Here is a 22,790-nt window from a genome sequence, read left to right as displayed (position 1 = left end):
AAGATTCTGAAAATGTTGACTATCCTCTTTCAGTTGCACTCACAATCTGTGTCTTGCTTTTCTGGCCTCTGAAACTGAGTTCACTCTAAAAGATCATCTGTGACTGCTCATACCACGTTTTGATTTTTGAGGGATTTTCTGCAAAATTAGTTTAAAAATGTATTTTATTTTATTTCCAAAGTTGCTTCTTTTACTCCAAATCTGCACAGCCTCACTTTAAAAGGCAGCTAGGCTGTGTGTTACTGAGGTGATTATAATAGGGAGGAGAAAAAAGTACAATTACTGGGAGACTCATCACATCTTACAGGAGGCCACAAAGCACAATCTTATAATAATTATTACTTACTGTTTGTATTTACAGTGAAAGAAGACAATGTTTTTTCATAAGCTCAAGTTCCTGTACAGCAGCTGAAGGTTAAATATTGGCTTCTGTGTAATTGCACAGTAGAACAACAGCTTGTTAGCTCGGTCACAGGTTTGGACAGTGATTATTTTGTGGATTTAGTCTGATAAACATCAGGTTACACGTCAGAATGTCTAATCTGTTGTACACTGTAAACAGTGGTGTAACTAAGCTAGAAGATAATATGGAGAGTTGAATAGAAAGGAGGAGTTGTTGTACCATATAAACACAAAAAGTCTTAGACTGCATAATAAAGAAAACAACTCGTGTCTTCATCATTACTTTAGCCACACATTGCTAACTTCTTACTTTATGCTACACCACAACAAGCCTTATATTGGTTGTTCAGAATGTATGTTTTGTGTTTTTCCTCCTCAGGCAGTACCTGGTGGTCGTGTTCAGAGACAAACCCTTGGAGCTGTGGGACATCCGGACTGGGACTCTTCTCCGGGAGATGGCTAAGAACTTCCCCACTGTTACTGCACTGGTACAAACACATTTACACACTAATAAAAATTAGATTTTGTACCAAGTAAAGAACAGAGTCCAGGCAGGATGGAGACGAGTGTCAGGAATGATTTTTGACAGAAGGATAGCAGCAAGAGTGAAAGAAAAGCTTTACAAGATGGTAGTGAGACCTGCTATGATATATGAATTGGAGACAGTGGCACTGACAAAAAGACAGGAGGTGGTAGTGGCAGATTTAAAGATGCAAAGATTTTCATCGGGAGTGACCAGGACTGACAGGGTTAGAAATGAGTATACCTGAGGGACACATCAGTTTGAACAGTTGGGAGACAAAGTCAGAAGAGGGAAGCCTGAGAGGGTTTGGACATGTATAGAGAAGAGAGAGTGGATGTATTGAATGAAAGTTGTTGAACATGGAGCTGCCGGGGAGGAGAGAAAGAGGATGATGATAAAAAACATTCATGGATGTAGTCAAGAAGGACATACAGAGGAGGATGCTGGGCATAGGGTGAGGCTGATGATCTGCTGAGGTGAGCATCCGAAAGACGACGACCAGTCGACCACAATACTAAGAGAACAGATCATCATCATGCTGGAATGTATCATTTCTGCTTTTAAATGTTCATTTAACTCCACACTTTATATTTTAACTTGTGTTACAAAGTGTTGCAAACACCCATTGTTGACTCTTTCCTGCGTTAATAGTCTCATACTTTTTGGCCCATCCTCGCCTTGTGTTTGCATGGGTCATTTGAAGGATTAGTCTGGAAAATTTCCCCAAGCTCAGCAAACAGCAGTGGCTTCATTAGGCCAGAGAAATGCTCATAAAACAAGAGTTATGCTGGACAAACTTTACAGTGAGGCCGTAAAAATCGTCCACAGTGTGAATAAAAACGGCAGTAACCTTAATAATACATGCAGGCCTCCCCTAGCACCGTTTTGCTGTCTCATTTCCATATTGATTACAACCTCGACTCACCCAGACTTGTAGCCACAGTGCACCAGAATGTAGACAAGAGGGCTGAGGAAAACAAATCTCCTGCCTCCCTTAGTTTCATTTATGTGAGTGTGCAGATCTCCCTTCTCTCAGTCTGTCTTTGTCTGCGGGTCATGCTGCAGTTGTTTGCTATTGTGTTCGCAAATGTGTTGTACGGATGGCTTTGTTACAAAAACCGCAATCCCCCGGTTATGTCAACAGGAATGGTCCCCATCCCACAACCTGAAGAGTCTAAAGAAGAAGCAGATGGCTGCGAGGGAGGCCATGGCTCGGCAGACTGTGTCAGATGCCGAGCAGAGTAGCGTTGAATCCTCAGTAATCAGGTGAGTGCTGTGGAGCTCCAGAATCTTGGAAGCCTTTTGACTGACATTTATGAAATCCAGCATTAAATCCATCTGGCTGAGATCGTATTTACTTTTTATGGTCCCAATGTTAGAACTTAAGAGAACAGACAGTCCAGAACAAATTCCTTAGTCCTTACTATGTTTCATTGAGAAAACATTGTAATAAAGAATAAATAATTCAACCACATGTCATGTAGCACTCATGTGTAACAGCTGATATATATATGTGCATATATGTGTCTAGTTTTTCATATTAGTTCAGCTTCTTGACAGTCTTTCTTCACCCCCTCTGGCAACTGCAGAGGTGCCTCCTGCGGTACAACCACCCCTGCTGGGGAATCACTAGGCTCCTCATAATCGTAAAGCCCTGTCAAAGTGCGGAGCCGAATAACAAGATGTCCAACCAAAAGATTTCACACGAGAAAGTGTGAACAAAGACGAGCGCTTAGGTGGGAGAATAGTCAGTATCATTTTTTTGTCTTCTTCTCCCTACAGTCTCCTGCAGGATGCTGAGAGCAAGTCGGAGACAAGCCAGGCTATCTCAGCCAGAGAGCATTTTGTATTCACTGACACAGATGGGCAAGTGTACCACATCACTGTAGAGGGCAACACAGTCAAAGATGGTGCAAGAATTCCACCTGATGTGAGTCCCGAGACTGTCTTTTTTTTTTCCTTCTTCCTCGTCTCTTTACCTTATAAGCTCTTGTACTGCTTCAAGGTCGTCCACACCGATCCTTGCACAAAGCTATTTGTCCCCGCTTTATATCGACCTCTTTTCATTTTGTTAATATCATGTTAATCCTTTTTGTACACACAGATCATAATCAGGTTTTTCCTTTACATCAGTCTCTCTTGTCATTCCTTTTCCTTCTGACTGTGTGCTTTCTCTCTCTGTGTTTCTGTTGCTGTAATAAGTTGTGAGGAAAAATGTTAAAAATTTAGTTGAAACATTTGCATTTTCAAGATGCTGGTGACAGTAAAGAAGTGACATTCCATTGTGCATTCTTTTCTTTAAATAGTGTATATGCAGAATAAAATATTCTGTCACCTAACCGTCTGGGCAAATTTGGGGCCAGGTTTGCAATACCATCAGAGGTTAGCATAGCCTACGAGGAGCTTACTGTGCACTCACTTCCTCTTGTGTGCCAATGAAATCAGTGAATCCCTAATTTCCTTCGGGATTAATAAAGTATTCTGATTCTGAATATTGCTCCAACAACCTGCTGTGGCTGTGTCCACACACCCATGTTGTTGGCCATCCTTTGATTGCTGATCATTTCACAGTAGTTTCCCCCTGAAAGGGCTCATTTCAGGAAGTTTTTGACAGTGTAACTACTGATCACCCACCTTCCACCATCTGTTTATCTATTTACTCTCTGTTTCCTAACACACGTTGTTTTTTTTACTGTATACAATCAGTGGGGGAACTCCAGGCCTCAAGGGCCAGTGTCCTGCAGGTTTTAGAGATCACCCAGGTCAGCACACCTGAATCAAATGATTAGTTCATTACCAGGCCTCTGGAGAACTTCAAGACACGTTGATGATGTAATTTAGCCATTTAAATCAGCTGTCTTGGATTAAGGACACATCTAAAACCTGCAGGACAATGGCCCCTGAGGCCTGGATTTCCCCCACCTCTGCTGTGTACCATATCCATCACTTCCAGTCATTTTGTTAGCCAAAGGCTAATAAGTGCTCTTTTTTCTTTTTATGTTCTTCATCTACTTTGGGCTCTCTTATGTTTAGAGGCTAAATATCTCCTTGGTGTTATGTGTTTTACTTTATATCTGCACTGTCTTGTCACTTTACTCAAAAGAAGCTCTGCTTTCCGGTTGTTAGGCAGTGTCTGCCCAATTTTCCCCTCGATAAAGTAAATGCCACCACTCCCTCTTTAAAATCCTGTGTCCTTCAGGTTATTTGTGAGAACTTGTGCAGGGGATGATATAGATTTTGGCTCCCCAACAAAATGTTGCCAACCTAATGTCTCTTTCAGTCATAAACTAAATGTAATCAAAGTAAAGGTTTCAAAGATAAATTGTACAGCGCTATGTTTTTTGCCAGTTCTCTCTCTCTCTTTTTTTTTTCCCCTGGGAACCAAACGGCCAGCTGAATGTCTGCGAATTTGACGGTGTCATCAGTTTGTCCCAGATAGCGTTTAGCAAATGTTCACCTCACTGATAGGGAGCAATGAGTCAGGCTACAGGAAAAAGAAAGCGTGTGTGTATTTATATGTAAAGCAAGTACATGTTAACCTAGCTATTAATCTGCTCTGACAGCAAAGTGTCCTCCCTTGTAAAAAGAAACGAGCTATTACTGAAGACAGGATTTCTTTTCACCCGGGTGAATCCAGGATGCATTGGTAACATCATGACTGTAGGATGGTTTGATTACCTTACAAGTGGACATGTCACCCCTAACAAAGAACGCTTCGGATTGTTAATTAAGAAAGTTTCAGTTACCTAAGCCTCCCTTTCTTTTGGAGGACTTTGACTTTCTTGGACTCATTACCTTGTTCAAACTTGCAGTTGTTTAGAGCTTAGTCACGCTGTAGTGTAGCACCTGCTGCTGTCGGGTGTTGATTGCCCACATCTTTGTCATCACTGAAGATGGCACAATCTCATATCTTTTCATTATCATTTAATATATTATTTAACTGAGTAACATTTATCTCACTTCGTGTAGCATTTCTAAAGGGAAACCTATGGAATATATTAGTTTCCTTTGTGAACCGGTGGATTGTTTGCCTATTCAATGCTTTGCTTTCCGCCACGTAGACAGATACCGGCGGTTTACCTGGGGATTTTAAAGCCTTAGTTTTGTGACGGCTTTGAGATTTATTTCTCAAAGATTTGCATACCCCAAAGGTTTTACAGTCTTTTCGGGATGATAGAAGATCTTCATATCTCTGTCAGGGAACTGAGCCAAAGTCTTCTAAAAAGTTTTGGGCTATCACATACTGAGGATGAGCTGACACGTAACATCTTAACATTGGCACTCTGCTTCACAGCATAGTCTGGCCTTATTCAAAACTCAGATGTTGTGCTTGTTTACCACTCAGCTGCCACACATATATCAATTTATTGTCTTGTTTTCTTCATGCCCTGACATTAAATGCCTGGCAGCGAGATGTTTTATTGCAGAGGGAAAAGGGATGGCTTTTATGCTGTTTGAATTGCGCGTTTTTGTTTTTTTAACTACGCAATGGTTGGCTGCATTAAAGACGTGACTTGTGAACATAATAACCTAATTCCTTTTGATGTCTATCTCCAGTTATATGATGGGTAATCATAAACTTCAGACTGCATGTCTGAAGAATCATGGACTCAACTGCAATTTATCTTAAAACTCAGAGGACACAGCTAGAGCGACTCACGTGTGAGGCTAGCACTTTATCATCTTTGCTTTAACACCTTTTTCTTTCTTCCTGTGTTGCAGGGGAGCATGGGCAGTATAGCCTGTATTGCCTGGAAAGGTGACACCCTGGTGCTTGGGGATGTGGATGGCAATCTCAACTTCTGGGATCTCAAAGCTCGTTTGTCGAGGTAACAGCTAGACTGAAAAACCTTATGATAGCTCCAGTTTTGCTTTCTGATGCTTTGTTAAAGAAACGGTTCATAGATTGTAAACATTATGAGCAAATCGATCAGTAAAGCCCATTTCAGAGGTTGTAGGTTTCGTGTTTGAAATCGCACATGGGTCACTTTTGACCTGCTCTGAATACATGGCACATAAAATGGATTATATGGCCTTTGATGTGCTCTCAGATTTTGTGCAAAGTACATCATGTAGTGCACACAGGCTCATTTTCACGAGCATGTTTGAATGAACCTGTGAGTGATGAAGCTGAAAAGTCAAATCCACAAAGTAAATAAGGTCATTTCTTCTTATTATTAATTGACATTTTTAGGGGGATACCAACACATCGTGGTTGGGTGAAGAAGATTCGCTTCGCCCCCGGGAAGGGTAACCAAAAGCTGCTGGTCATGTACACAGATGGAGCAGAGGTCTGGGACACTAAAGAGGTAAGACTCTATACAGTAACTCCACATGCTGGTAGTTGTATATGAGATGCTATAAATTCCCAGCATGCATACCCTCACTGCACTGCGTAGCTCAGAAGTTAAAAAAGCAACAGTCGTCTTCAGGTTCATAGCAGTGGTTTACGGGCTCACTGTGGCACACTTAATGGGTTTTCATAGAACGGCATTCACTGGGGCATGACAGTATTTCTATGGGGTGCATTAAACTAATGTCCTTTCTGAAGCTAACACTGTAATAATAATACAACTGCTGCAGTTCTGCTGTTGCGTTGACAAATCATTACAGTGTGTTGTATAGGTACACACACGCAGTTCTTAAAAGCTTTCTCTTGACATGTAAAAGCTCAAGCATAGCAGGATGGATGATTGTGAGTTCTGAAGGCGACTCGAATCCCTGCTTCATCTTTAGCTTTGTTTACCAAAGTCGTCAACATCCTCAAGGTCCCCTCTGAGCAGTCTACTTTTCATCTTGCCCGAGATTCCTTCTGGCTTGTTTACATTTCAGTTTTTTATTTGATCTAATGTCATCCACTGCATTTTGTTATCTGTATCCATTCTACATTTTTTGTTGGCTTACCCAGCAGCAATCAGTGTTAGATATTAACTGGCAGATTAAATGACACACGCGTCGATGATTTGGTTTATTATGAAGAGCGAGGTAGAGAGAAAATGGTCATCGTGGAGCCCTATTTATGGTCCCCAGTTATAAAAGCCAGACAGTAGATGAGTCAAGCCGTAGAATAAAACAAGAAAAAGCTATAATGTAACAAATCATGAGAATTATGATTCGAAATCTAAAAGAGAATTTCAACCCCAGCTTCCAATGAGCTAATCAGCAGCTGAAGCGGGAAGCACATGAGCCATTTGGGATCTTGTGCTATCACATACAAATTCACAACAGTTCAGTTACAGGCATATCTATTTGTTACCAAAACAAATATGTATTTACTGTACTTTTTTTTTTTTTTCTTGTGTGCCTATAACATCATTCTGTTTCCTGTTTTACTTGATCAAAAAAAACCTTTCCATATTGTGTCCTTACAAATAAAAGAAGCAATTAGATTGCAATTTGAAATCAATCACCTTGGATGTCCTTTTTCTGCAGGTTCAAATGGTCAGCAGCATGCGCATTGGTCGCAATGTGAACTACCGCATCTTAGACATCGATTGGTGCACATCAGACAAGGTTGTCCTGGCATCCGACGATGGCTGTATCAGAGTGTTGGAAATGGCCATGAAGTCTGCCAGCTACCGCATGGATGAACAAGACCTGACTGGTGAGCTAGGATCCTTATGCTGCATAAAGGACTGAAAAGAAAAGGTTTATGTAGATTTTTGTTGTTGATTTTTGTTAAGTGTCAACTAAAAATGGTTGCATATACCCCGATCAGGCATAACATTATTACCACTGATAAGTGAACTAAATAACACTGATTGTCTTGTCTCTTCATCACGTAAGCCTTTTCTTCTCAAAATTGATGAACTAGAAGCTGGAAAACTGGGCAAGACGACTGGGTCAGAACATCTCCTAAACTGCAGCTCTTATGAAGGCTGGTCCATGTGGTCCAATCCAACAGATTAGCTACTGAAGCTCAGTTTGCAGAAAAATGTAATTCTGGTAGAAAGGAATCAGAATACACAGTGTCTCACAGTTTGTTGTGTATAGTGCTGCATAGCCGCAGACCAATCGGGGTTCCCATGGTGACCCCAGCCATCACCAAAAGCGCCAATAATAAGCGCGTGAGTAAATGGACCACAGAGAAGTGGAACAAGGTGGCCTGTTTTATTTTTTAAATTTACATAATGTGGATGGCCAGATGTGTGTGCATCGCATGCCTAGGGAACACCTGGCACCATGCTACTTTATGGGAAGAACCGCAGCACAGTTTGGTCAAGGCTGTTTTGGCAGCAAAAGGTGGTCTGACACAATATTAGGCAGGTGGTTGTTATGGCTAATCGGTGTAGCTGTGGATTAGAGCTCCTTTACCCAGTTACAGGTTGGCATCTGTAGTCACTCAGTTTATGATGCTGATAAAACCTACAGTCTAATATTGTGTTCTTTCTTATCTGTGGTAAATATGCACAGATCCAGTGTGGTGCCCTTACCTGCTGCTGCCCCGAGCTGCCCTCACTCTAAAGGCTTTTCTTCTGCTGCAGCCCTGGTCAGGAACCTTTACCATGGACGTCACGCAAGTGTAAGTCTCACCTCTGAACAAGTGTTCACTGTGAAATCGTCTCCTTGTTTACATGTCTTTTTAGTCAGGCTAACTGATTTTGACCTGAGGATGATTTTAACTTTCACAAAGTGCTGCTGAGCTAAAGGAACTAGCAACAAGATTTAACGTTATGAATAGGTTTGGTTTGACGTGATCAGAAGCTTTACTTCTCATTTTCTTGTACATAAGGGTGCAGATACATTTTAGTAAGAGAAAGCAACTTACTGAGTAGAAGTTCATGAATTGACCTGAGGTTGTCTGCAAGATCCGTATGAGCTGTGACCATATGATGTTTGAATAAACTGTTTGAGCAGTGTAAAGATGGGTTTTACTGATGTGTTTTTAAAAATAAAAATGAAATATTGCTTCCTACCCTGAAAGCAGGCGGTTGTAAGTGAGCAGAGCAGCACATCAATTGTTGTCAGTAGTTTCAATTATTGATATCCACACAGCCTCGGTCAGTAATCTGTGTGAAATGCTCTAGGTTAAATTGCATTTAAACATGTGTACTGTGTACTGCTCTATTTGAGGAGGAAGACCAATAAGCCATCTTCTGTTGAACTGTGCTACTTTTACAGTTACAGACTGATCTCATCTCCCCACATACAGTATGTTCTACAAAAAACTAATGAATGAGTATGAGAAGGTTTTCAACTCTGCTATCTCAAAACCAAACTTTCCCCTCATTAATTCATAACGTTGACCTATTTTCAGACTGATTCACTCTGAGGAGAAATAAAAATCATCTGATTGCGAATCTTGGTTACAATTTAGTAATACCATCCATTTTTAATCTACTTTCACTTTGCATTGAAGGATGATTTTTATGTCTGTCAACCAAAAAATAGTTTTAAGAACAGTTAAAAAGTAGTTATGGAAAAGGATTAGGGCCACTGGGGAAAAAAAAGAGGGGCACTTTTTTTTTTCTTCCTTTCCAGAATTCTGAGAAAAAAGTCAGAATTTAAAAAAATAAATAAATCTGAGAAAAAAGTCTGAATTCTGACCCTTTTTTTTTTCCTCGGAATTCTAATCTGAGATTAAAGTCAGAATTTAAAAAAATAAATAATTCTGAGAAAAAAGTCTGAATTCTGACTTTAATCTCAGAATTCAGATTTTTTTCCTCAGAATTCTGGAAAAGAAGAACAAAAAAGTCGAGCACACTTTCCCCCCCCCCAGTGGCCCTAATCTTCTTTCATAGGTAGCTGTGTTTACAAAACTTTGTTAGAATTTTCACCCAGTTTGCAAAATGAGAACTGAAAATATAAATATCGAAAATGTAATTAATTTTAAGTAAGATGTCTGCAAGATTAGGCTCTTACTTTTTCATCTACCACTACAGCTTCTGTCAACCACCCAGACACTGTCTGTAAAAATCACCAGTATAAACAAGTAAACAGCTCAACGCGGGATTCAGCAGAGGCCGTCCAGAGGGACACTATTTAAGCCAGATGTAGTTACAAACCCATTTAACTGAGCCCTGAGTATTTCACTGCTTCACAGCTCCCTTATCATAAGTAAGCAGCTATATTAGCAGCGTGTGTAAGGCAATACCCATCCTCAGCTTAAATGTTAGAATAGACTTCGCTTGACACCGCAGATCGACTTCTCTTAAAAAGTGTTCAGATTTCCATTTAATATCAGGTCAGGTTCTATTTAAGGTAGATGTTAAAGGAGCCGTTTGACTTGCTTTGATCCTTCCTTCTGTTTCAGAGACTACAGTGAGAAAGATGAGATAAAAGGCCTAATCCAGGAGCAGCTCAACTCATTATCAAAGTGAGTTACTGCACTGTTGCTTTGTCCTCTAATGCCAAGTTCGTGTGATAACTCGATATTAATGTAATGGCACAGACACTAACAACCAAATAACAGTGCATGTATGTGATTCCAGTTTGTGTTCATGTAGGGTTGTTTTACAGTTAGAAACTGTAAGTCCTTCCTTAGTGCTTAGACAGCGGGCCCAGAGAGCATGTAGTCTGTGGGTTGACAGATAAGACGAAACTCCTGGAACAGCCACACTGGGCCTGCTGTGTTAGAGAAGTGTAATTGGCCCTGGCTGTGTTTTGATTGTCTGTCTCTGATTGGCCCCCCAGTGATATGAAGAGTGTGCTACAGGACCCAGAGCTCAGTCTTCTGCAGCGCTGCCTCCTCGTCTCACGGTGAGTTCGAGCTCTGTGTGAAGTTGCCAGTGTTTGTCTCTGCGCAGATTGTACCGTGTTCGTGAGCGTTCGCTAGTACCCTGGGGCGGTTATTTTGTTAACATTCAGACAGTGTATCTATGTCAAAGACTCATAAAAGCCTTGGTTACAGAGTTCCAACAGAAGTATCAGAGTATAAGGGACAAGAAAAAAAGTTGTCTAATATAGAGAATAATACTAACTTAATGATATTCTCTAATAAAAATAATAATTCTGACTTTACATGAGTTGCACAGTGAATATTTGCCCTCATTGTGCAAGAAAAGCACCTTGGGCTTTTTTGGGGTGGATTTAATATTTTTTCATATCTATGTTCACATTTTTTGTATGACAGACTAAACATTCTCAGGATGGAGGATACCAATCTTAAAAGATATTGCAGCCATCTTTTAAAGAGCTTATTTCAGCTACTCGGTGATGAAGAGGGCGACTTTCTATCTTTGAAATAACACACAGGAGTTCCTTTCATTTTTTTCATAATTTTACAATTACAGTACAATCTGGGCAGCTACCAGTACCGTTTCTGTAATTTTACATATTTATCATGTAGTTTTAGTGATCGTGCCCACTTAAGATCAGAGAGTGGCCCATGATGATACATTTGACCAGATCATAGCTTGTGTCTTCTTTCTAAACTCCTGCGTGACTTTTTGGTGGTATGCTTTGCATTGTTAGCATGCTAGAATATTCTTCTCCTGCCCAGTTTCTGCAGATGAAAAGTGATCTCATCAGCCAGTATTGTTCTCCATAATCTCCACAGTCATACATGGTGCCTCCTATAATTATCACCTCCCCGGTTCCTTCTGCACTCTTGAAGAGCCGTATTCTCTCACCTTGGTGCATCACTCTCAGGACTATGCATTCTCGGTTCACAGAGGTTTTTGCAGTGCTATTTGTGCTCTTGCCTCTTCATCTAATCTAACAAACTTGTCTTGGTCTCGTCTGACCAAATAACGCTCAGTATTCCGGCTTATCTTCATGGTTTCTAGAAAAGTCAAATAAATGCAGTCAGTTGCTAGAGAAACGTGAATTTCCATTGTGCCTAGTCTGAAACTCTTGTTTTTCAGCTCTAGATTGCGCAAGTAGCCATCTGTCATTTTAGCCAGGCGGCCACTGCAGCTCTGTATCTCGTTCAATACCTTCTGATTACTGCTGTAACTTTCTTTCAACTGATTTTTTTGGCCCGTCTCCCCATCATCCTGTGTCCTTTTCCATCTTTTTTTTTTTATAATCTCACAATCAAATTTCATTTTCCCTGGCTTTTTCTTTTCCTCATGGAGCCATGCTGCAGAGTCAATTGTCAGTCTGGTTTCAGTGATCACAGGTTTTCTAACTTGACTGTCAGTGATGTATTGGCTTGTGCTACATTGAGTTTTTACCTTTTGCAGGAAGGTTTTTGTTTCCTTTCTCCTCCAAAAGCTGTTTTTTAAGAAAGTTTTTGCTTTTTTGTTGCTTTGAATAGTAGAGGAAATACTGTACTCGTCAACAGAGAAATGAGGCTGCTATTGAGAGCTTTGCTATTACACAAGGCTGGGCTCATTTTTCTACTATATTGTAAAGTGATGTTTTAGCAGGGATTTCTAGTTATTTGTGGAGGAAAATAATTATAAACATGTAACTACTTAATTTAGAACAAATTGGAAAGATGAGCCAGAAGGTGTAAAATTATCAAGCAAAGCAAATTATTTTGTTTTTGAAACATTTAAATTAACTGCCAAAGAGCATATACTTGCTGTAACTGTAAAGTGTAGTTCTGAAGCACCACAAAAAAAGTATGAGACTTGTGCTTGTGTCAGCAACTCTCATCTCATCTCTGCTTCAGCCTTCATTTCCCTCGAGCATCTGACAAATCTAGAGCAGCCAGTATGAAAAGAAAGGCAATATCATATCATCCCACCCCTGTTTGCATCCTGTTATTAATGCCATGATTTACCAGGAAAGTCTAAAAGATCATTTTTGTTCCTTGAACACCCTGGCTGCACTCTCAGTGAGAGCTCACGATTATGTCTCTACATCTGGCTGTCTCAAGTTTCCATGCCATTGTTAATGTCATAAGGTAACCTAGCAACAGCTATGTGTCTGTGCCGATATGTTAAAGGAGGCTGAGGAAAGTAAAGCAGGAGGAGGAGGAGGAGAGCTCACTTACAGACAAAGCGTAGGCTGGATGATGGAGGAACTGTGGTCATTAATGAGCAAACGAGTAGGGAAACCAGGTGCCATGATGATTCAGGCTGCAGAATCTGACTAGTCCAGAGACAAACACTGAACTCAGGTGATGCGTTTTTGTTTTTCTGTGGCAAACTGCAGGCTGTTCGGGGACGAGTCAGACCTTCACTTCTGGACGGTGGCATCCCACTACATCCAGTCATTTGCACAGGCTCGTCAGCTAACTGTGTCCGCCGCAGAGGGTCAGGCCCCAAGCGAAGGAGTCCAACCGTCACCTCAGAGCCACCTGGACATCTGCCACGATGTCTTGTGTGAAACCTCTTATTTCCAGGTCAGTATAATAAGAGAAAATGGAGAAAGTGTTTACCTGTGTTTGGTGCTGTCTCTTTGGTGAGCAGAGAAAGTAAAGACAGATAAGTTTCAGCCAACATTGGAAAAAAAAAAATCCCCCCAGGAGTCATCCCAAAGACAGTCGATGTCCTCAAGCCAGACTATGCACAAACAAACACAGACGGCCTGTCCCTTATCGTCCACGGTGTCAATATCACCTCGGTCAAACAGTGCATTCTGTTACTAATGACGCTGTGGATCTACTCTCGCCCACATTTTTAAGCCTTTAAGGTCAACTCCATGCCTTCCTCTCCTCTGAGTGATTCAAGCCCTTATTGATGCCCTCTTAAAAATGTCTAATTTGTTTGTGCAGTCTGATTGCGTAGCATCCTGCTGAAGACATTCTTGCATCAGCATCCAAGGTCTTTATAAATATGACTCTTCTCTTTTCATCTTCAGTTAACAGACTAGTTAGACGTGTTTCAGCACACTGAGCAACATTTTTCAAATGTCTCCATCGTTTTCCTATTTTGTATCTGTGAACTGACTTAATTTCTAGATGGATTTTTTGATTTTTTTTTTTTTTGGCTGCTGTACCGTTTTTTTTTTCCCCCACTGTGCCAACCTCCGTGTACCCGAGAAAGTAAAATGAGGAAAAAACCTTTTCCATTTTTGATAAAAGACGATTTAGCCAGTTGAAAACAGTGCCCCAGACCTTTCAGTTCAAGGTTTTAAGTAGCAACAAGCAAATGTACTGTCTAATTTCACTCAGTATAGTTCCAATTAAAAAGTCTTAACATCTTTTTCTAATGGATTATGCACCATTCCGTTTTTGTGAAAGTTGTGCTGCTTGCTAATGAGGGGCCATGCAGTGATCACAAAGTTAGGACTTTCAAAGAGCTACCAAGACAGTGTGCAGCAGCATTTGGCTCCTGTTGTCATAAAACGACTTCAGTGGCAGCAGCCTGCATGTAATTACTAATATCCCGGACTCCAGTACAGAGCACACAGCTCTGAAGTTACTAAACTCATTTGGTATCTCCGCAAGGAAGTATACCCACAGCTATGAATTGCAGAAGAATTCATCAAAATAAAGCGAAGCCAAAAAAAGAAGCCTCTGTTGTAGATGTAGACGCAATAAATGTGTGCACGTAGCCATTCTTATAAAGAAATCTACTATGCTGCTATCTCTCCCGAAAATTGATGACTCAGTCTTTTGTCCATCAGCTGCTGTTTTTCTTTTTCTTGCCTATCTTTTGCTCATTGAACAGAGTGCAGTCAGTACATACAATCACACAATCTCGATGCCTGCAGTGAGTATAGCAGATTGAGCCCACGCGAAACCAACCTGAAGAATTTCTTTTAACATGCCTGTTGAGACATGCATGGGACGCCCTGCCCTCCTTAAATAATATATCAGATCCAACGCCACCTTCACTGAACCCCCAGGGTAGTGAAGACCTGAACGTCTATCCTTCCCCCAGGGAGACAATTTTTGACTGAGTCGGGGAAGCCACGGAGACATTTTCACCAACACATCAGTGATTTTTCTCCATGTCCTCCAGCTCCCTTTGTGTCAGTACAGTCAGTATTACACATCATTATGGGGATATAGCATCACGCCCCAAGACTCCCACAGAGCTGACATGGCCTTGAAACAGCAGCTGCAGTGATGACAGCTGCATCATTTTCCCACTGACAGGACTGTTTGAGTGACTTTCTGAGCCATAGAGTGTAGGTAAAAATAAAAAAAAGTCACGAAGTCATGTTTGGCGAACCTAAGATAGCATGCTGTATCTCTTCCACAGAGATGACCCTTAAAGTCCCCAAGAAGTGACCACATACTGATGGATGCGTCCACACAAGGCAGTTAGAAAGACATCATTTTGTGGAAACCTTTTGTTTCTATCACTGCGTGATCAGTGAACAAAGAACTAGTCTTGTTTACTTCCCACATACAGTTAGCATGATGCATTAACTGGACGTGGGAAGCTGGCGTCTGGTGAAGACTGCTCATTCAGCCTTTGTTCCACAGATGGAAGAGGTGTCACCGTCCACTCAAAGACATGAAGAAGGCAGCTCTAAACTTCTCCATACATTACATGGTGGAGGTGCACATGAGAATAAAAATGTCAGACTTTGAGCAGGCTTTAACCTGCCTCATCCCGGTACAAAGTCGGCGTGATCTCACCCATGTGAGAATGGAGCAGGTCAAGTTGAATTCACAGTAGTGGGCGAGTGGATGGTGCGTTGTGTTTCCTGTGTGGTCTTGTCCAGGAGCACCTTAACCTAAACCAAACAGAGTATTTCTTCCACTGACTTCATCTTTGAAGTGAAGTATCTGACAGGGAAAAAATGAGATCTCCTGTCACCAAGAATTGGGAAACAGAGACTTAATAATGAAATACAGTACAGGGAGCACTGACACCCAAGAAACTTGTGAAGTTTTTAAAGACATTATAATTATACTCTCCATCTCTGGTATATGTATTCATGTAATCCATCACTTTCTCCCTATATTAATGCATGCGTACTAACTCATATCCTCTCTGTCTCTCTCTGACACAAAGTTTAATGGATTTCTGGAAGCACTTGTTACACAAAGCAAAAACTTATTCCTACTACTCCTTAAGTTGTTGCTCCTTGTGTTTTTCTTTTTAACAGAAGTTCCAGCTGGATCGAGTTCACCTGCAGGAAGTAAAGCGCTCCAGTTATGAACACACTAAGAAATGCGCTGACCAGCTCCTCCTTCTGGGTCAGGTAAGTATGACACCACCGCACCGCCTACACAGTTAAAGTGCATCTGCATGGAGACTATAGCTGTGAGTTGTCATGTGGCATAACTGGTAGACTATGCACCACACTTTCCATTGCAAACCACACAAATCTACACCTCCTTAGCTGTGCATACATGCAAGCTAAAATGTCATAGTCATAAATAGTTCATATCGCAGTGAAGAAAATCAGCGCTGCTCCTGTCCTCCCTAGCTTCACAGCCTGCGGGGACTGACATCACCTCTTTCACCTCTCAATGTCACCACTCTCCTTCTAATCACAAGCTGCAATCAGCCGGCTGTTTGCTGGAGGTGCAGTTATCCAGCAGGCAGACAGGCAGAGGCCGGTCGGTGCTGACCCCAGCACGAGCTCCAGCCTTCATCTACACCAGATGAAAAGCATGATAATAAACATAATTTCCCCTCGCAGCTCTGTCTTGTTCAGCTCGTGCACAGTGGTTACCTATCAGAGCCACTAATGCCTTGTTTCTCTCTGCTGCCACGGTAATTACGCTCTCATCTCTTTGTTGTTGCTCTCAGACGGACCGGGCGGTGCAATTACTGTTGGAGACGAGCGCAGACAACCCCAGCTACTACTGTGATTCACTCAAGGCCTGCCTAGTGACCACCATCACCTCTTCAGGCCCCTCGCAGTCTACAATCAAGCTAGTGGCCACCAATATGATAGCTAATGGCAAGCTTGCAGGTAGTGTTCCTCTATATCTGATACCAGAAAGAACATTTTTATTTGTATAGCATACACCTGGGATCTTTTTATTTTTAATTTAAATTGGAAAGATTTATATTGGAATCAATCAATAAATCAAATAATGCTTATCTTATCAATTTGGCTAATAGCAGCATTGTGTAATGAAACCATTCTGCTGCTTTCAGGGCCAAGTTGGCCACCTTTGGTACTGATAGCTATGATGTCTCACACGTGTGTATGACTTGTCAATCTTCTGCTGTTTATCAGAGGGAGTTCAGCTGTTGTGTTTGATTGACAAGGCAGCAGATGCTTGCCGCTACTTGCAGACCTACGGGGAGTGGAACCGAGCCGCATGGCTGGCTAAGGTAACTCAGCATGACGGGATCCATCAGCAGGATGAAGATCAGATACTGAGTAATGTTTGGATAGTGTAAATCTGTGGGCATGTGAGTTGTGGATGTGTGACGCTTATGGCGCCACGATTTATTCTCTGAAGTTTGTTTTCCTGTTAGCTGTTGCACATCAGGGAACTCTCGTAGTGGTCACATATTTATGCTCCCCTAGACTTTTATACAAACATAGACTGTGTGCACAGTTATTAGGCAAACATTTTGACCTTATCGTTGTTTTTATGCATATTTTCCAGCTATAAGCTTTATAAACTTGAATGACTTATTGGATTGAAGCATATCAGGTGATGTGTGTAATGAAGGAGGGTCTGGTCTAAGGAGATCAGCAATCTATATCAGCTTCTTTTCCTCGTGCAAAATGGGCACAAAAAGATATTTAACTGACTTTGAAGGGCAAAACTTATTTTTAAAATAATCTTTCAAGGAGATGCAGAAATTGTTACAATATTAGGGCATGATGACAGAACTAAACTTATTGTTGTAAATAGTCAACACGCAGACAAGATACGTGTTGAGGGAAAAAAAGAGTCAAATTAACTGCCAAAGATTTGAGAAGACTCAGACATAAAGCTGTTAGGAATCCCTTATTCTGCAGCGCTGCCATATTCTAGAAGGCAGCCTACCTGCAGTGCAAGGTGTTCAGTGCTCAGAGACACAGCCACAGGCTGAACCCGACCACCAATGAACAAGACACATAAATTAATACCTCAGTACTGTGCCAGAAAATATCTAAAGATCAGATGGAAGGGACTGTTGTCAGGCCACACAGACGGGCCTTTGGATGGATCGGTAACCGGCTCTAGGCAAGGCAAGTTTATTTATATAGCACAATTCAACAACAAAGTGCTTTACAGAGACATTAAAAAAACAAAGACAATGAAAAGCATGATTTAAGTTTGATTAAAATTTGAAATTTGAAATTTAAGCTTAAAAGTGTGGATTTGGTGCTTTATTCAAATGCAGCTGAGAACAGGTGAGTCTTCAACCTGGATTTAAATAAGCTGAGTGTTTCAGCTGGTCTGAGGCTTTCTGGGAGTTTGTTCCAGATATATGGAGCATAAAAGCTGAATGCAGCTTCTCCGTGTCTGGTTCTGACTCTGGGAACTGATAAAATACCGGATCCAGATGACCTGAGGGATCTGGAAGGTTGATACTGGGTCAGGAGGTCACTGATGTATTTTGGTCCTAAACCATTCAGAGCTTTATAGACCAGCATCAGAACTTTAAAGTCTATCCTCTGACGGACAGGCAGCCAGTGTAAAGACCTCAGAGCTGGACTGATGTGGTCCACTTTTTTGGTCTTAGTGAGGACTCGAGCAGCAGAGTTCTGAATGAGCTGTAGTTGTCTGACTGATTTTTTTTAAAGATGCTGTTACAGTAATCAAGCCTGCTAAAGATGAATGCATGGACTAGTTTTTCCAGGTCCTGTTGAGACATCAGATCTTTTATCCTTGATATATTCTTGAGGTGAAAGTAAGCTGATTTTGTTATTGTCTTAATGTGTTTTTCTAAGTTTAGGTCTGCATCCATCACTACACCCAAATTTCTCGCCTGGTTTGTGGTTTTTAGGTGTATAGATTGAAGTTCTCTGGTGACCTGTAATCGTTTTCCTTTGGCACCAAAGACTATTATCTCAGTTTTGTTTTTGTTTAGCTGGAGAAAATTGTGGCACAACCAGTCATTAATTTCCTCAGTGCATTTACCAAGAGCCTGTACAGGGCCTCGGTCTCCTGGTGACATTGTGATATATATTTGTGTGTCATCTGCATAGCTATGATAGTTTATTTTGTTGTTCTTTATAATCTGTGCCAATGGGAGCATGTAAATGTTAAACAGAAGGGGTCCCAAGATGGAACCTTGGGGAACTCCACATGTGATACTTGTCTGCTCAGATGTGAAGTTACCTATTGATACAAAGTATTTCCTGTTTTCTAAGTATGTTTTGAACCAGTTTAGTACAGTTCCTGAAAAACCTGCCCAGTTTTCCCGTCGTTTGAGTAATATGTTGTGGTCAACTGTATCAAATGCTGCACTGAGATCCAGCAAAACTAAGACTGGCATTTTTCCACTGTCTGTATTCAGACATATGTCATTAAATACTCTAAACTCCACTTTGAAGCAGACATCAGGTGGGGCTGGAGGTAGGGTACTGATATGAGCTGGTATTATTAAAGATGAGCTAATGTATCGTTTCGGGTTGAAGATAGCCTCAAACTCAACTCCCAAACAGACTGCTAGTTTTTAGAAGACACTTTCTTGAAGCAGCATACAGGAAAAGGTCTGCGTCTTTTCAGAAGATCCTGATTTTTATACAGGACAATTCTCACATATATCATCAACATTTTGGATTTACCAAGAGTGCTGTAGTTGTTCACTACTAAAATTTATATTTTGTTGACTAATAATTGTGCACGCAGTGTGTTTTAGCAGAAGAGTGACAAACCTCCAACTAAGAACAATAATTCATGCCTTTGCGTATCGCGTTTGCTTCCAGGTGCGTCTGAACCCAGCAGAGAGCTCAGATGTGCTGAAGCGCTGGGCAGAACACCTCTGCTCCCCACAGGTCAACCATAAATCCAAAGCCATTCTGGTGCTGCTTTCACTGGGCTGCTTTTACAAAGTAGGAGAGATGCTCCACAGGTAGGAACAAGCTATAGATTCAGAAATGGGAAGATAAGACTCTTGTAATTATCCCCTGTAATAAAATACATGGATGTATAAATATATTATCTCACTTTTTCTTCTCGAAAATGAGATTCCCTTTCTTGCACTAAAGTTTTTTGTTCTAAGACGTTGCACTTTCACAGTCCTTTTCTTCCTGATTACACTGAAGGACAAACCACAGTGTAGGGTGTGGGCTGTACCTGTGTCTCTTACCTCAGCATCGATCTCCTCTGAGAATACCGGTCCCCCCTCCTTAACAGCTCATGCTCCGAGATGCTTCTGGCAGCAAAAAGCTCTCAGAGAGAATTAGAGAGACATGAGGACGACAAGGTTGATGTATTCTGTAGGAACACAGGCATCAAGGCAGGGACGATGCTGGTTTCTGATGGTCCCTCTCACCTCCTTCTCTCTGTATCTTTCTTTTCTTCCTTCCATCTCCCGGACAGCATGAGACACTTTGATCGTGCCGCCCTCTTCATCGAAGCCTGTCTGAAGTATGGGGTGATGGAGGCCAACGACTCGTCCAATATCCTTTTTGAAAACCCATTATTGTTACACGTTACAAGTATGCACCTGATAGTAGGCAGCTTCACAGTGAAGGTCAATTTAGATGCTCTGCAGAGCACATCAAGCTCTATTTCACACTTTCCCATTAGCCAGTAACACACTGTGATCACAGAGAACAGTTGGAAAACTTTTTCAACCTAAACTTTGAAAGCTTATTGTATATCACCATCTATGGGCACAGTTTTGGCACATACTTCTTATCTGTAAGATTTAAATATATTTACCATCTAACTCAAGTAGTATGGTATCCTGTAGTGTTCCCCTGCTCCTCTGTGACTCAACTGAGATAACCTGTAACCCTTAACAAGAATTTATGTCTACATCTGTCCTACCAAACCCTTCTTTTTATCAGCCACATTTTTAATGCGCACAGTGCTGCACAATCTCTATTTTATCTAATACACGCTGAGTATGTTGTGAGAGAAGAAAAAGAATCTGACATTCACCTAAAAGCAATATTTCATCTAGAAATCTCTGCTGTGTAATAAGATATCTGTTTGTCTTGTCAAAGCTGTGTTTACTCTGTGTTTTAACCACAAAGCGAGTTATGATTCATGAGGACCAGATCAAGCCAGGCTCTCTTCGAGCGCAGGTTTTTGTTGGAGAAGTGACAATAACGTCAAACAGCTTTTTAGTAAAAATATCTCTATTTTTCAGACTTTGTGAGTACATGAGCCAACACTGCCTAGAAGTTAGGCCCACACAAAAGAGCAAGTGTGTGTGTGTGTGTGTTTGAGAGAGACCAATTAATCTTTGTAAATTTAGTAATCACATAAGCCAAATGTACAATGTGCAAGAGGGCGAATGCAGTCATCCTACTGTAGCTGAAATCAGTGCAGTGCACCAACCAATCTTCCTTTCAAGAAGCTTAGATCTTATTTTTGGTCTAAAAAAACATTTTGAGCAGGGAAACACAAACGGTAGTAAAAAAGGTAACCATAGAAACCCTCAGCTCCATCCTTTCTATCACCCTGATGCTGGCAGGTCCTTAGGATGTCAGGAAACCACATAAGCAGCAGATGGACCACCCTGAGCCTTTTTCTGCCAGGGGTTAAAAGGGAGTTTTTCCTTCCCACTGTCGCCAAGTGCATGCTCACACAGGGTGGTCTGCTTTGGACTGGTTCTTATATATAGCTTTTGTACTCCACATGAGCACTCAAAGTGTCTTTAAATGTAATGCACACTTTGCACTGGCAGGAAGCTAACAGTATCACTGAGCTGAGCGCCTGCATTTATTGTGTTATTCTCTAGTTAAACGCTTTTGTTTTATTTGTTACCTTTTTGGATTTGGTTCAGTGATATAATTAGACCAACACTTGATTAATCTTTCTTGAACTTCTATAGATGAGATGCCAGTATGTAAAAGTTTCAAGTCGCTCTGCTGTGGCATCTCCTTAACTCACTATGCACATAAACTTATCGAAGCTGCATTTCTGGAATACGCGCGGCTGCTGCGCACGCTGGGCCTGCGGGAGGGTGCTGCTCTGTGGGCGTCGCGGGCTGGCAGCGCTGGGGAGCAGCTGATGGAGGAGCTTTTTCAAGGAGAGGGAGGTATACCGGAAGCCATTCTCGGCGAAGAGGTCGTCGAGCTGGGCCTGGAGAGCAAAGAGTGACCTCGAAGACGGAAGATTGAGAAGACGACGGACAGCCCGCTCTTTGGTGTTTATCGAGAGTTAGCCGTTCAGTCTAACTTCAGTTAGTTAACAGTTCAAAGCATCCAGGAGCATTATGATCGTCATCATGATCGTCATCTTCACATCAATATGAGGAGTTTAATTTGATGTTGAGTCAGTGGGTTTGTCTGTGACAGTAATCAGACTGAAATGTCGTCATGTTTGGTGAGACCATTGTGTCTGTGCTCTGTCTGTATGTATCAGCCCCAAAAGAAACACTTCCCTTGTTTACCTTTATCCCCCAAAAATCTGTATATGTTTTGGTAGATTGATTGATAAATTCAAAGGATTTTTTCTTTTTTACAGTTTACTTGTTAAGCCTTATTTTCCGTGCCTGTATTAATTTCCGAGAACTGCTGTAGCTCTGCATGTTCAATTTGCCTTTAGTTTGCTGAAATTGAAAGTGGCAGAATTCATTTATTCTCCAAGTTACAGGTTCTCTATTCCTGTTTGAAAAATGCAAATCATTTGAAAGTGTCATTAAAGTGACAGTCCATTTTCAAATGACGTGACACATTCCCAATTGTTTTGTTTGTTTTGCATTTGATATAACCAAAAAGCTGCATAATTTTGATTGAAAACTTGCCTGACTGTCTTGGAAATGTACAGTAATGTTGCTGTAGACAGGCACACAGCACACTGGGGGAGGGGTTTCTGCAGCAGGTGGTGGTGCTTTATAAGTAATTGACCAAAGCCTGCTGCTGCTCTTGCTGCACGCGCCTCTGCAGCTGTAATAGTTGGATGGCAGTAAAATTGCACAGCCAGCCCACCCTGCACTTATTAGACACTTATTAGTATATTATCTCCCTTGATGCCAAGGACAGAGGAGTCTGA

General features: G+C 41.4%; 1 protein-coding gene across 1 annotated transcript in view; it reads left to right on the top strand.

Annotated features, from left to right (window-relative positions):
* The window catches only part of wdr11 (WD repeat domain 11), a 70,308-nt gene extending 48,007 nt beyond the window's left edge, over positions 1-22,301 (top strand). Inside the window, exons 14-29 of the mRNA XM_085368869.1 lie at positions 782-890; positions 2,070-2,191; positions 2,708-2,855; positions 5,648-5,754; positions 6,120-6,234; positions 7,358-7,529; positions 8,339-8,447; positions 10,179-10,241; positions 10,559-10,624; positions 12,971-13,160; positions 15,824-15,919; positions 16,474-16,639; positions 16,910-17,007; positions 19,547-19,692; positions 20,163-20,242; positions 21,694-22,301. Coding sequence (XP_085224995.1) covers positions 782-890; positions 2,070-2,191; positions 2,708-2,855; positions 5,648-5,754; positions 6,120-6,234; positions 7,358-7,529; positions 8,339-8,447; positions 10,179-10,241; positions 10,559-10,624; positions 12,971-13,160; positions 15,824-15,919; positions 16,474-16,639; positions 16,910-17,007; positions 19,547-19,692; positions 20,163-20,242; positions 21,694-21,896 — 1,990 coding nt within the window. The 3' untranslated portion in view covers positions 21,897-22,301. The remainder of the gene's footprint in view (positions 1-781; positions 891-2,069; positions 2,192-2,707; positions 2,856-5,647; positions 5,755-6,119; positions 6,235-7,357; positions 7,530-8,338; positions 8,448-10,178; positions 10,242-10,558; positions 10,625-12,970; positions 13,161-15,823; positions 15,920-16,473; positions 16,640-16,909; positions 17,008-19,546; positions 19,693-20,162; positions 20,243-21,693) is intronic.
* Positions 22,302-22,790: the final 489 nt, after the last annotated feature.

Source organism: Diplotaxodon limnothrissa, linkage group LG13 (assembly GCF_057381915.1).
Source record: "Diplotaxodon limnothrissa isolate DT_005_m linkage group LG13, D_limnothrissa_male_GT1.1, whole genome shotgun sequence".
Lineage (NCBI taxonomy): Eukaryota > Metazoa > Chordata > Actinopteri > Cichliformes > Cichlidae > Diplotaxodon > Diplotaxodon limnothrissa.
This window is presented reverse-complemented; position numbering and strand designations above follow the sequence as displayed.